General features: G+C 39.2%; 2 protein-coding genes and 1 non-coding gene across 3 annotated transcripts; 2 read left to right on the top strand and 1 right to left on the bottom strand.

Annotated features, from left to right (window-relative positions):
• The first annotated feature begins 226 nt into the window (after positions 1–226).
• LOC141628575 (uncharacterized) lies at positions 227–2,158 on the top strand. Its single transcript, XM_074441699.1, has 2 exons — positions 227–559; positions 674–2,158. Exons 1-2 carry the CDS (start codon positions 227–229, stop codon positions 2,156–2,158), a joined length of 1,818 nt encoding a protein of 605 aa, XP_074297800.1.
• Positions 599–705, bottom strand: LOC141635141 (small nucleolar RNA R71). Its single transcript, XR_012539845.1, has one exon. It is a non-coding gene; the product is annotated as a small nucleolar RNA R71 (small nucleolar RNA).
• Positions 2,159–9,442: 7,284 nt separating the features above from the next.
• LOC141628574 (uncharacterized) lies at positions 9,443–10,387 on the top strand. Its single transcript, XM_074441698.1, has 2 exons — positions 9,443–9,821; positions 9,954–10,387. The coding sequence occupies exons 1-2, from the start codon at positions 9,443–9,445 to the stop codon at positions 10,385–10,387; spliced, it is 813 nt and encodes a 270-aa protein (XP_074297799.1).
• Positions 10,388–13,862: the final 3,475 nt, after the last annotated feature.

Below are 13,862 nucleotides of genomic sequence, written 5' to 3'. Positions count from 1 at the left end.
CTAATCCTTTCTTTCAAGTGCTTAGGTCTTTTGCATGAGTAGGCGACAAAGAAGAGGTCAACCAACATATCCTATTGATCTTGAAATTGAAGCTACGGCAAGAAGACTTAATTCATTAAGAAGAAGGGGTTTTCTAGATATACCACCAATTGAAGAAGCTAATCACCAAGAAGCTACCGAAGTGTTTGAAAATCCTTTTGGGGTTTTAGAAGAAGAGCCTAACACCATGGGTGATCCGGTTCCGATAAGAGACACTATGGCTCCTAAGCACATAGTCAATCCAAGCATTCAAAGGCCACGAATTCAAGCTAATAACTTTGAGATCAAAAATGCCTTGCTCAACCTTGTTCAAGACAACCAATTTGGAGGAGGTCCCTTGGAGAACCCAAATGATCATTTAAATGATTTCCTTGAAAATTGTGATATGTACAAGTCAAATGGGGTTTCCGATGACGCGGTTCCCCTTAGGTTGTTCCCCCGTTCTCTTAGGGGTTCGGCCAAGGATTGGTTGAAGAATTGTGACCCGGATTCCTTCAAGACATGGGATGAGTTGGCTTCGGCATTTTTGAACAAATATTTCCCACCCTCAAGAACGGCCAAAGTCAAGAGTGAATTACAAAGCTTTACTCAAGAAGAGGATGAGACCTTATATGAGGCATGGGAACGGTATAAGAAGCTCCAACGGTTATGCCCTCACCATGGCATCTCCGAGGCCGAGCTAGTGAACAATTTTTACAAAGGGTTGACTCAAGACCTTAGGCTTTCATTGGATGCGGGATCGGGAAAAGGTGCCTTAGACATTTTGGGGCATAAAGCGGCAAAAGAGCTAATTGAGGAGATGGCTTCAAGGACTATGGAATGGGGAAGTGATAGACAATCAAGAAAAGGCAAGAACAAGGATTCTAATTCGGTTTTGAATGTGGAGGTCAAGGGAATGCTAGATGAGCTCACCCAACAAGTTGCTTTGCTAAATTTAAAACCTAAGGGCCCCGATATGAGGCAAGTCTTGTCTTGTGAGTTGTGTGGTGAACAAGGGCACACTCCCATTGGGTGTCCCTTGATTGCACCCCTCCAAGAGGTGTGCTATGAGCAAGCTAATGGAGTTTGGGAATCCACAAGTGCAAGGCAAGGGTTCAATAATAACAACAACCAATTTGGTAATGGAAAAATAACTCATCCTTTCTTGTCTTATGCTTCACAAAACATTCAAAACCCAACCACTTCCTCACCACAACAACAAAGGTTCAATCAAAACTCTCAATTCCAAAGACAAATACCACCCGATTTCCAACGAAAACAATTTGTCACTCAAAACCAACAACCATTTGGGGGTTTCAAGGGACAAAATTTCAACCAACCTCAAAACCAAAACTTTCAAACCCCTCAAAAACCTTCTTGGGAGCAAGCCTTTGAGCAATTGGTGATTGCCAACCAAAAAGTCGACTCAAAGCTTGACAACCACATTGCCTCACAAAGCCGGGTTAATGATGAAATAAGAGCATCCCAAAAAGCAACGGAAACTCATGTAGCCCAAATTTCACAACAATTGAGTCAATTGGCTCAAAATCCGGGGAAGTTTCCGGGTAATACGGTTAACCCAAGGGAGATGAATGCGGTATTTTTGAGAAGTGGAAGGCAATTGGAGGAGGTTGAGAAATCTCCTAAGTGGAAGAGGAAAAGGGTGTCTAGTGAAGTAATGAAAGAGCACCCGGTTGAAGTTGTGGAAGAAGGTGAAAATGAGGTGGAGAAGTCAACGGAGGTGAAGATGGTTGACCCTCCAAAGCAAGATGAACCGATTCCAACTAAAGCCAAAGATTCTACTCCACCTCTAAGGGAGTATGTTGAACCAATTCCCTTTCCACAAAGGCTTGCAAGGCCAAGACTTGAGAAGAAATACGAGAAGTTCATTGAAATTTTGAAAGGTATGAATGTCACCATACCATTTCTTGACATGATCACCGAAATCCCTAACTATGGAAAGTTTCTAAAGGAGCTTGTCACTATGAAGAGAAAGAGTGAAGGGGTACGATCCGTTAACCTCTCTAGGGAATGTAGTGCAATCCTCACTAGCAAACTTCCTTGCAAACTTGAAGACCTAGGGAAGTTTTTCTATTCCTTGTTCTATCCAAGGGGTGAAGATAAAGAGAGCATTGTGTGATTTGGGAGCAAGTGTTAGCTTAATGCCTCTTTCATTGTTCAAGAAGCTACAATTTGAAGATTTGAAGCCTTCAAGGATTTCTCTACAATTAGCCGATCGTTCGGTCAAGTATCCCTTGGGGGTGATTGAGGATGTTCCTTTGATGGTAGGGAAACTTGTGATTCCATGCGACTTCTATGTCATGGACATGCCCGAAGATAACAGTGTGCCTATTATTTTGGGGCGACCTTGTCTAGCCACCGGTGGAGCAATGATTGATGTGAAGAGTGGGAAGTTATCTTTGCAAGTGGGTGAAGACAAAGTTGAATTTGAACTTGCCAAGTCTATGGAAGCTCCATCTCTAAGCAACTCTTGTTGTAGGGTGTATATGGTGGAAGATAACTTGGATGAACCTAATTTAGGGCCTTCATTTTTGGATCCATTAGAAGCTTTCCCAAAAAATGAAAAAGGAAAAGAAGAGTTGAAGCTTGAGTGTGGAGGGGATCACCCCAATGTGATCCCTCCCAAATTTGATTCTAGCACTAATACCCCTTCAAAAATGAAGCCAAGGGTTGAGAAGAAGAAACCAAAAAAATGGAGAAAGAAAGTGAAAAGAAAAGGGAAATGTGAACCAAGCCTCGAAAATGAAGAAGTTCTTGTCCATGACAAGAAGAAGCTTGAAGAAGAAATTGCCCGGAAATGGTTGGAAGTGCACCACGCCATAAGCGGTGTACATGAAATGTTGTCAAAACTTGGAAGCTCTTACTCCATGGGAAAATTTGAATTTGTTAAAGGGATAGCGGGATTCCAAGAGGGGGATCCCGGTTGATTGAAGACTCTTTGATGAAGAAGTTTGGTGGAGTTACTTAACAACCACCACAATGTATATATTCTCCTTCTCTTTAATTAAGTTTTTACCGCATTTTGCATTTAGTGACATGACCCGAATAGGAGTTAATCTAAATTAGCTCTCTATGCATTCATGTAGTATAGTTTGCATTGTCCTTTCAATTTAGCATATAGAATAGTTCATGCATTACATTCATTAACCAAAAACCACTAAAAATTTGAAATATCAAAAAAATCTTCAAAAACATGTTTTTCATTTTCAAATTTCCTCCACACATTTATTTCCATTGAAAATATATAAATAAATAAGTGTGGGGAGGAAATTTTATCATTTAAAAATACCAAAAACATGTTATTTATTTTCAAATATTCAAAAAAACACAAAAACAAGTTCTTTACTTTTCAAAAATTCAAAAACAACGAAAATATTTAATTACTTTTCGAATATCCTCCACACATTCATTTCCATCAAAAATTATGTAAATAAATAAGTGTGGGGAGGACATTCTCAAAATTTAAAAATACAAAAACATGTTATTTAGTTTCAAATATTTAAAAATCCAAAATATGTTCCTTTAGTTTTACTATTCACTCCCTATGCTTTTGTCCATTGAGGACAATGTACATTTCAAGTGTGGTGAGGGAAATATCCACTCTTGTGAATATTTGTATATATTTGTAAATGCTTGTAAATTTAAGAAAATTCAAAAAATCCCTAAAAATTGAAAAATTTCGAAAAATTACAAAAATATTTGCATTGTATATACATGTATTTGGCTAACAAAGTGACATAGGTACATTGACATTCCGAGGCAAAAAGGAGACTAGAAGACCGCTTGGTATACACGTTCTTATCTCTTTCTCCTTTTTCATTATCTCTCTTTTTATATTGTTGTATAATATGGAGGAGGATGGGATTTTTGTGCCTTGGATGTTCCTTTGGGGAACTTTGGATTGTTGGTGTTGATGTGTTGCTAGGATTAGCCAACTTGTTGCACGTTTCGTTTCATGTTTGTTTAAATTTCCGCATGCATTTGTTCACATGTGCATATGTGTTGTTGTTAGACTTAGTTGCACTTAGTTTGTAAATGATTTGCATAAGCATGGTCGAGGAAGGGAACCATGTACCCCCATGATGAGCTATATTTCCAATTGTGCCTTTCCCCTTCCCGTGACTCGCACCCGTGACCTCTTAGTTAGCCTAGGGAAGCGGGCTTGACCAATGAGTTTAGACCGATCTTGTGAGACCTAGGACCGTAGACTAGACCTATGGCTCGACTTAGCCACTCAAAGGTAAGGGTAGAGCCTCCTAGGGTGGGTACATTCATACCCCGCCCTCATCTAGGTTTGAGAGTAGGCCTCCTCGCGAGGCGTGTCACATCAAGACGCATAAGTGTGTCATTCCGTCCTTAGACCATGATTTGCATTTTATTTTTTTTGCACAAGTTATGAAATAAAATATGTTTTCACATGCATATTAACCTCACATAGCCAAATTGCCTTGTTTTGTCCCTTCCATTATCTCCATTTTTGATTTACCCCTTTGAGCTTTAGCCTTTCCATTTGGCAAACCCACTAAAATAGCTACATTCCATAACCACCCTTCCTTAATCAAGAATTGGTCGGTTTTGTAGTTGTGTTGTAGGAGGTGATTTGGGTCATAGTGGTGGATAGTATACATATCCACTTGGGTTGGAATTTGGTATGCATTTGGCATTGTATATAAATAAGAGGTTTTGAAAAAGAAATGAAAAACAAAATAGAAAAGTGAAAAAGTTATGAAAAATCAAAAAAGAAAATGAGTTACTTGTGTTGTATATATGTTGTCAAGAAAAAGGCAAGCAACACCCTTACTCATAATTTAAAGGGGTAGAAAAAGCCGTTGCTAAATAAAGGGGCAATTTGATGTTTTTCCAAAATGAGTCGGGTTTACACAATTTTTGCATGACTTGGGAAACCGAGTTTTTGTTAGGGTGTAGACGTTACCATTTGTTGAAATAAGAGGAGTACTTTCAAGTTTTTCCAATTTGAGTTGGGTTTATGCAATTTTTGCATGGTTTTGATAAACAATCCTATGTTAGGGCATAAACGTGTCTCATGTGTTGCAATAAGAAGTGGGTTACGATGTGTCGGCAATTCTTGATTTGAACTCTACATATCCAAACGGTGCTTGCACCAATCCCGTTTCGTCCTACTCCCTAGCCCCGTTACAACCCTTGTTTCATATTGTGTGCATTTTACCATTGTTTGCATTTCATTGGACATAGGACGGTCTTACACATTAGATTGCGGGCACGTTTTCGCTAGTCGAGTTAGGAGAGTGATTTTGGTTACTTTTTGTCACAAAAATCACCTTGTTCTTTCATTGAGTGACAAGTGAAAACCGTGAGGATGTCGTTGTCTAGGTCCCCTTAGTCATGGGTCTTTTGGTTGAATCTCGTGTCGGTTTTGTAATTCTCGGCGGGCTTGCCTACTTCCCCTTACCCCGCTCTTGAATGTGTTTCTTGAGTATTGGTCACTCTAGGGTTGCTTGAGTCATGCTTAGGGGGTTGGCACCTCCGTTGGAACTTCTGAGATGGTACTCCCGACCAAGACCATGTTTTGTTGCTTAAAAATCCGGCCACTTAGATGAGGAAAGTGGACCATTTTTGTTAGATGCATTTCATAGCCTGATTATGTGTTTTCATGTTGGATGCATCGCAATTTTGTAGCAAGACCCAACTTGCCTTGCAATAGGGCACTTTTCCCTCATGAGTGTCAAATTGTGAGTTGAAGGGGCGTTGAGTGCGCTAATACTCGATCGGCTATTAATTTAGAATAATTGAGTTATGCTTATATTGTGCACACACTCTTGATGGATATTATGGTAGTCTCTTTTGCATTGGTTTTGGACTTACTCGGGGACGAGTAAGGGTCAAGTGTGGGGAGATTTGATAACACCTTTTTAACGCCCATATTTTGATGTCCCGGACCCATTTTGTCATGATAAATCAAGCATTATGAACTCATTTAGTTAGTATTAGCCTAGTCCGAGTTCTTTTCCCTCATGCTTAGTGTAAGACCTCTTTTGAGCATTTTTCCCGTACTTATGAACCCTTTTGTAGGTACCATGCTCGAAAATGTAAGAGGGACGGAACTTGGAGCGGAATTTACTCGAAGAATGGAAGCAACTAGGAGGAATTACAACCGAGGGAGTTAACTTCACCCGGCCGGGCACAACTTTACCCGACCGGGCACAACTTTACCCGACCGGGTACCTCTCAAGTTTTTGGCATTTTTAGCGTTTTTCAGCCCATTTTGACATTTTACCCGGGAGGGTACAATTATACCCGCCCGGGCATAATTGTACCCGCCCGGGTACAATTGTACCCTCCCGGGTACAATTGTACCCTCCCGGGTACAATTTACTCCTCGGCTCTTAGAGTTTTCGTCTTCTTCTTCTTGTATTCTCACCTAACTTTTTGGAGGGATATAAATACTTGATTTCCCAGAAAATTAGGGATCCAATCCTAGTTTGAGAGAGAATTTGTAAGGTTAAGAAAGAGAGACTCAAATCTTTTGTAACTTGGCAAACATTCTTCATAAATTAAAAGATTATTATTATTGTTCTTATCTTGTTCTTCCTTATTGTTCATCCTTTCAATAGTTGGTATTACTTCTTTCCTTTTTCTCTTTTCTCCCTTGTTCTTCAATTGTTTTCCATTGTTGTTTGTTGTTGTTAGATTTCTTTTTGTTGGAATTTGTTGAGACTTGTTGTTTGTTGATAGCTTAGTTAAATTTGCATCTTTGTTGTTTGATTGTTGTTGTTTTCACCTTTGTTCATCTTTTCCTTGTTCATCTTTTCATTATTTCTCTCTCCTTTGTTCTTCTTGGGATAGTTGTCCTCAAAGACTTAATCTTTGAGTTGATTGTGTTAAAGATTGTGTCTTTTTGTTTGTTCATCCTTGCTATTAGATTAAAACTATCTTTCTTCCTAATTATTGTTGGGTTGTTGCATATTTAAAGGTAGAATTCATCTTATCACCATGTTTATGCTTAAAGACTCTATCTTTGTTGTTTTCTTTGCCTTTAGAAACATGATTAGTGAGTAGTCTCCTTCTAGGACTCGGTTTGACCCAATATGGGTAATTTCACTAATTAATCATTATTAGGCTAATTTGTGGGGGAAATTGGTTAGGGTAGTCTTGGGGAATTTTCATGCTTAAGGTTTGGTTTCCGGGTAGTGTCGGCTTTTAACCCTTGTCCACCAACGGAAGTTGGTTAGGTTGTTAGTCGAGTATTTGGGGACCGACCCTTGTCACCAACTAAGGTTGAGACCGGAAGGGAGAACCGAGGGAGGGTGCCTCTAGGCTAGTGTTTGAAATCGACCTCCGGAAGGGGGAGTGGGATGACCCGGAATATGATGAGGGCTTAATGACCTTGACCTTTTACTTGACCTCCTTGGGAAAATGCATGTTCTTGGGGTTGTCGGGTTTTGAGTTAGGGAGACCGGCTTTCGAACCCGGGAGGGGGGTTAGTCGGAGTAGCTAGTGTCCTAGTGCGAGACCGGAAGGGAGGTTCTAGGCGAATTAGAGCCATCTCCCCCTTACCTCTCTACCCCTTTTGATTAGCCGAGACGATTAGTGTGTGGAATTACTCATATTCATGGTCGGACCGAGTTCTAGTCTTTCTCTATATTTGATCTATCTCCTATCCTTAGCTTGTTTTTACCTTATCTTGTTGTTTGTCTTTAAATTTGTTAGTTTAGCGTTAGTTTGCTACTACCCTCTTTGTTATCTATCGACTTAGCTAAGCTCAAGAATATAGACAATTAGTAATCACCCCTACTCCTTGTGGATCGACCCTCTAGAGTGTACAACGATAAAATCGTGCACTTGCGAGGTTTAACTTGAGACCATCAAGCAGGGACCACCGTCTCAGAAACGGACGGATTAGCAGTAGAAACAGTAGAGGGTACGGTACTACTATCCATTCTACCAATCAAATAAGTCCTTAAATCAGTGAATTAATCAATAACAATTCGTTTTCCCCAAATTAATCAAATTTTCAAAACTCTAAACCCTAATTAAGGTCGAATACAATCAAACTAAACAATAAAAGGCAAGGGGGAAGACTTACTTGACGATTACCCACGAATAGATGCAAAAGAATCAACAAAAATCAGCAAAATAATCGGATTGAGACCTGATTTTCTCAAACCCTAAAACCCTAATTAACCGTAATGAGCACGAATTTGAAGGGGAAAGTAGAGGGCTTTTGTCGAAAATTGAGCAAGGAACGCAATGTGGGTGTTTAATTTGGTAAAGGGGAAGAAAAATGGAGGTTTGGGGTATTTAATGGTGTTTATCGCAATAAAAGGAAGAAGAAATGAGTAATAATGAAATAGAATGAAGGAGAAAAGCACTCCCTTGCGTGTTATAAGCATCTGGCACTCAATCGAGTGATTTAAAACCACTCAATCGAGAGCTTTGTCCCCTAATTTGCTCGATCGAGTAAAACTCCTCTCGATCGAGAACTCCCCATTTTGGACCCTTCGATCGAGGACCACATACCTTTCGATCGAGAACTTTTCCTGGGCATTTCTCTCGATCGAGTACAAAAAGTGCTCGATCGAGTTGTTTTCCTTTGGCACATATCCCAGTGTAGTATATCTTCTACAAACCTGCATAAAAACAAGCAAAAATGTTTCTCGCAAATACCAAATTCACAAAAATACGCAGTCTATATTCGGTCTTATGCTAAAACTAACTACGCTATTGTCTAAAAGTCTAAACACAAATAAAAGTGTCTAACGGAAATTCAAATTACAAAGTTTTACAACGGGACATTTCCCTCTTATCTTACACTGTAACAGCCCAAAAGAGGGCTTCTGACTGGAGGAGGTCCCTTCAGCATCGTGGACCGTCCTCTTGGATCGCCATGAGCTTGAACTTGAACTGATTGAAGAAGAATAGTTTGCGTCCACATACGCCTTCACTTTCTTCTTCCCTTTGGCATTCTTACTGCCATCGTCATTTGCAGCATTCCCATCACATAGCTTGCCTTTCACTGTACCTTGACCGACATAATCTCCCATATCCACCCTGTTTGTACCTGCATTAAAGGAAACAACAGAATGGTCCTCCATATTGCACTCAGTCTGGGGCGGAGGTGTCAATATAGCAGTGATGCGAAATACTATGTATGGGATGACCCATATTTATGGAAACATTTCTCTGATCAAATTATTAGACGGTGTGTTTCTGAGAGTGAGATGACTTCTATTCTCGCTTTTTGTCACTCTCATGCACGTGGTGGCCACTTTGGGTCAAAGAGAACAGCAAAGAAGGTGCTCGACTGTGGTTTCTATTGGCTACATCTGTTTTGAGATGCTCATGGGTTTTATAAGTCTTGTGACAACGGTCAAAGAGTGGGGAATATATCCCAACGCAATGAAATGCCCAAACCCACAGACTAATGGGGAATATATCCCAACGCAATATATATTGTGAAATTTTCGATGTATGGGGAATTGATTTCATGGGACCGTTCCCTACCTCTTCTGAATTTATTTATATATTACTTGCTGTTGATTATGTATCGAAGTGGGTAGAAGCAATACCCGCTAAGACTAATGATTCTAAAGTGGTTGCAGATTTTATCAAGTCTTTCATATTTGTTAGGTTTGGATTTACGAGAGCTATAATTAGTGATCGTGGGATGCATTTTTGCAATAGAACAGTTGGTGCTTTACTGAAAGAGTATCATGTTACCCACAAGGTTTCGACGGCCTATCACCCGCAGACTAATGGCCAAGCAGAGGTGTCTAATAGAGAGGTTAAATCTATAGAAGACTGTAAATCCCAATCGTAAGGATTGGAGTGAACGCTTGGAAGATGCGTTGTGGGCATACCATACCACATATATAAAACGCCCATAGTTAAGTCTCCGTACCGGTTAGTGTTTGGTAAACCGTGTCATTTTCCAGTAGAATTCGAGCATCGAGCTTATTGGGCAGTGAAGAGTTTCAGTACAAGCTTGGTAGGAGCAAGTGAGAGTAGAAAATTGGAGTTACAAGAGCTTGAGGAAATACGAAATGACTCATATGAGAACGCGGCTATTTACAAGGAAAAGACGAGATTATTGCATGACAAGATGACATCTAGAAAGGAGTTCACTGTTGGTCAAACAGTACTCCTTTTTCAATCTCGTTTTAAGTTATTTCCCGGTAAATTAAGGTCGCGTTGGATTAGACCGTATGTAGTTACGGATGTGGTATTTCATGGAGCTATTGAGATACGTAGTTTGGCTACTAACAAAGTTGTGAAAGTGAATGGTCAACGATTAAAGCCTTACTACGAGGGGTTCCAAGTTGAGACAGTGGAGAGTTTGACTCTCTACGAGCCTATTTATGATGATTAAATCTCGTCCCTAAGTCGAGCAAACGACTATAACCAAAAGCGCTTACGGGAGGCAACCCGGGTTTTATTTACGTTTATTAGTTTTTATTTCAATTTCAAGTTTATTTATTTCATTAATTTTAATTGCTTTTCTTTTCTAATTTTGTGTTTTTGTCAGATTGAAAAATGCTACACCATCTTTTGAGTGTTGAAAGTCGAGAAATCCCGTCTCATGGTCAAGTAATTGAGTGACATTAGTAAGGGTGAGCAGGAAAAAAATTTGAAAAAAAAAGAAGAAAAAAAAGACGACATAAAAAGAAAAAAAATCAGCCCGGGCAGCGACCCGTAGGCCCATGGGTGACCCGTAGAAAAGTAGCAGGTATGTCGCATTTTTTTTAAAAAAAAAAAATTTCGTCTTCTTTCACAAATCAGTCTCTAGAAATCAAAACCCTACCTCCCCCACCATTATTCTACCTTCAACTCTCTTCTCTTGCTCTCCCTAATCCAAATACATCATCTTTTCAGTCTAATCTCACACAAAATCTATTATAACCATTCCTACTCGCTGCTCTTCCGCAAAACGCCATTCAATTTTTGGATTCATCAATTCGAAAACCCTGGAAATTGGGGTTCGGTATTTCGAACAGAAAAAAAACGCAGAAAAGGGACGCTTTGTCGGGTTATTTGGTCCGTTCTTATAATCTTCGGGTTTGGTTTAGAGACTATCTCAACAATTTTCAGTCCCTTATTCAAGGTTCGTTCGCCCTGGATAAGGTCGTCCACTATCCAAAGTTTCTGAGTAAGAGGTGAAGGTACGTATTGGGAAGCCCTTTAATCGGACACCCAATCCCGCCCGCGGTAGCGGCCTCTACTGATCGATCTTGGTTGGTTGAAAGCAAAAGTTGATAAAACGGGTAAATTCATGAATGCGCATCCACAAGTTTAAACGTAACAGGTGAGCTAACTATATCGGTTGTTTATCAAAATATCAAGTAATTGATATCAAGTTGGATTTAGTGTTGATTTACATGCAAGATGGAAATTACACATCCATGTACTGAGTTAGGTTTATGGTGCATAACGTGATCCATTTGTCTTAGAACGGTGTTTTGCAAATACAAAGCAAAATGTGGATTTGTCAATCTGATCCGTCCTGTATTCGGGTTAACCGAAGTCGGGATCATCCTAGACAAGTGCTGGAAAGGAAGCAGGACCAACATCAGACAGCCTATAGAGGCGCGAGCCTTAGGGCGATGCAAGGGGACCTGTCCAGGTTTGAAAACTGGAAGTCAGTGAGCCTATTTAGGCGCGAGGCAGCAGACGACCCAAAGGGGTGTCTCCTGGTTGTTGAGAACGTTTGTGAAATGGTTTGTAAAAGGGTATTAGAACCCATCTTTGTTGAAAAGGTCGTTTAAACCGCTTTTGTGCCAATATGAAGAACGAGACTTGAATAATCATCATTGTATTGACGATATTCGATATCAGGTTCGGTTTTGCAAGCTTGAAATGAATAGTTTTGAAAAATGTTTATTATGAACTAATTGTGTTAAGTTCATTGTTTTGTAATTAGTCAATGTTCATCATTGTACTCGGATTTAAACCGACATAGTATATGGAACCAAGGGTGATTATGCATGTATGACTAAAATGGTTGTTTTTGAAATGTAAACAAATGAATAAAAGGTTTTAAAATACCTTTTAAAATGTAATTAACCAAATATTATCACTGAAACACGGATTAAACCGTCATGGTATAGGGAACCAAGGGTGAACACATTTTATGGTTAAAAATATTTATCATAGGAATGATTTGAAATGGTTAAAACAGGTTGTAAAATAAAATGAAAATGGAAAGAATGAACTCAAACACGTTTGAGTTCTGAGCTGGACAGCCCATTGAGGCCCGAGCCACCTAGTTGTGACTAGGGGCTTCTGTTTCAGGTCAAAACTCGGTTTTGGCTCATTCGCTCCGTATTTTACATCATGTTATGCATGTTTTAGCATGTTAAGGTTATAAAAACAGATAAAAAGATATGAAAGAAGAAGATTGATTATACCCTCATACTTATATGCTAGGTCGAAGGCGAGAAATCGACGGAAATGTAAAAACTTGTTAGGTCGGAAAACTCGGTTGAAAACCGTTTTAGCAAAGTAAAGAGTGTTTGATTTGTTTAATGAGTAGTTGGTCTAAGTGGTCGGTCAAGTGATTTAATGCACGATGACGGTACCAAACAATGTGTAGGGCTTGTATTTTCGATCGGTAGGTCGAAAATTCGTGTCGGCTTGTGACTTAACAAGTCGAGTCTAGAATTTTAAGAGAGAAATGAGGGGGTAGACACTAGCGTGAATATTATGGTGTGTGAAGGTTGGTATTTATAGAGGATTGAGTGGTTTTGTGCGTTTTGAGCGACGTGGCCACATGGGCTATTCGAAGAGGCGCAAGCCATTTTGCAGGTCTTCGAGCTGTCTTGTGACTATCACGCACTTGAAATCATGATTTGTTCTATCCTAGGTTTTGGATGGCATGATTGTTGTACTTGACCATTCAATTATATCGGGTATACTTAACATGGAAGCTTTGTGATGTTTGTTTTTTGTGCTTGACTTGGTTTGACTCGTTGTTGGTGTCGGGATTTGAATTTTGAGTCGGTTTTTTGGTCCGGTGTCAGTTTTGACTCTAGTTAGTGTCATTGTGACCCCGTCGTCGTGCATAAAACACTCCAGATCCTTTTGAAAAGTTTTGAAAATGTTTTGTTTTCGAAATCGTTTTAAGTTTTCCGACGTATAGTTATACAAACTGTCGATTAAACGTAGCGATTCCTAAGCATGTTGTAGTCCGATAATCATCGGGTGTTTGTTGGGGATTCAACAGATACTGGATATCTACACTATTATTCATCTTCCTTTTATCTTGAGTATTGTTAACTCTTTGTTCTAATTTTAAGGTTGTTGAATGTTTAGATTAAAGTAGCTAATTAATCTTCACAATTATCAATCTATAGTTATTCTAGTGATGAATTCGTAGTTTTTCAACCTCGCTAAATAAAGTGACGATCTTTGGCCTTTGTATTGGGTGCGTTTCATCATATCTAGGTTAAAGAGAGAATTTAATTGTGATTCGAACTAATTATCGCGTGTTTTATTGGTCGTCACTTCTATCGTTCCTTATTCGTTCATGTTGTTATTGAATTAAACTTAATCGTGTGTATTAGGTTTTTTGATAATTAGGTTATTTTATTATCGCGTTTCGAGTCAAATAATATTACAAAGGAATTGGGAAATTGTTTCCACAATAGTTTGCTCAAGAGTCAATTGGAAGTTGTTAGTCTATGATCAATTTGATAATCAGTTTGTGGAAATTCTTGCCCCTAGACCGTTTAAGCCATCTGAATTCATATTTATTATTCTTAATTCAATTGCTTATTTAATCTCTAGTTTAGTTACTCAATCATTTAAATTCCCCTCATATTGGTTACTTATTTTCTATACTAAAATTC

The sequence above is a fragment of the Silene latifolia genome, chromosome Y, assembly GCF_048544455.1.
Source record: "Silene latifolia isolate original U9 population chromosome Y, ASM4854445v1, whole genome shotgun sequence".
In the NCBI taxonomy this organism is placed as follows: Eukaryota; Viridiplantae; Streptophyta; class Magnoliopsida; order Caryophyllales; family Caryophyllaceae; genus Silene; species Silene latifolia.
This window is presented reverse-complemented; position numbering and strand designations above follow the sequence as displayed.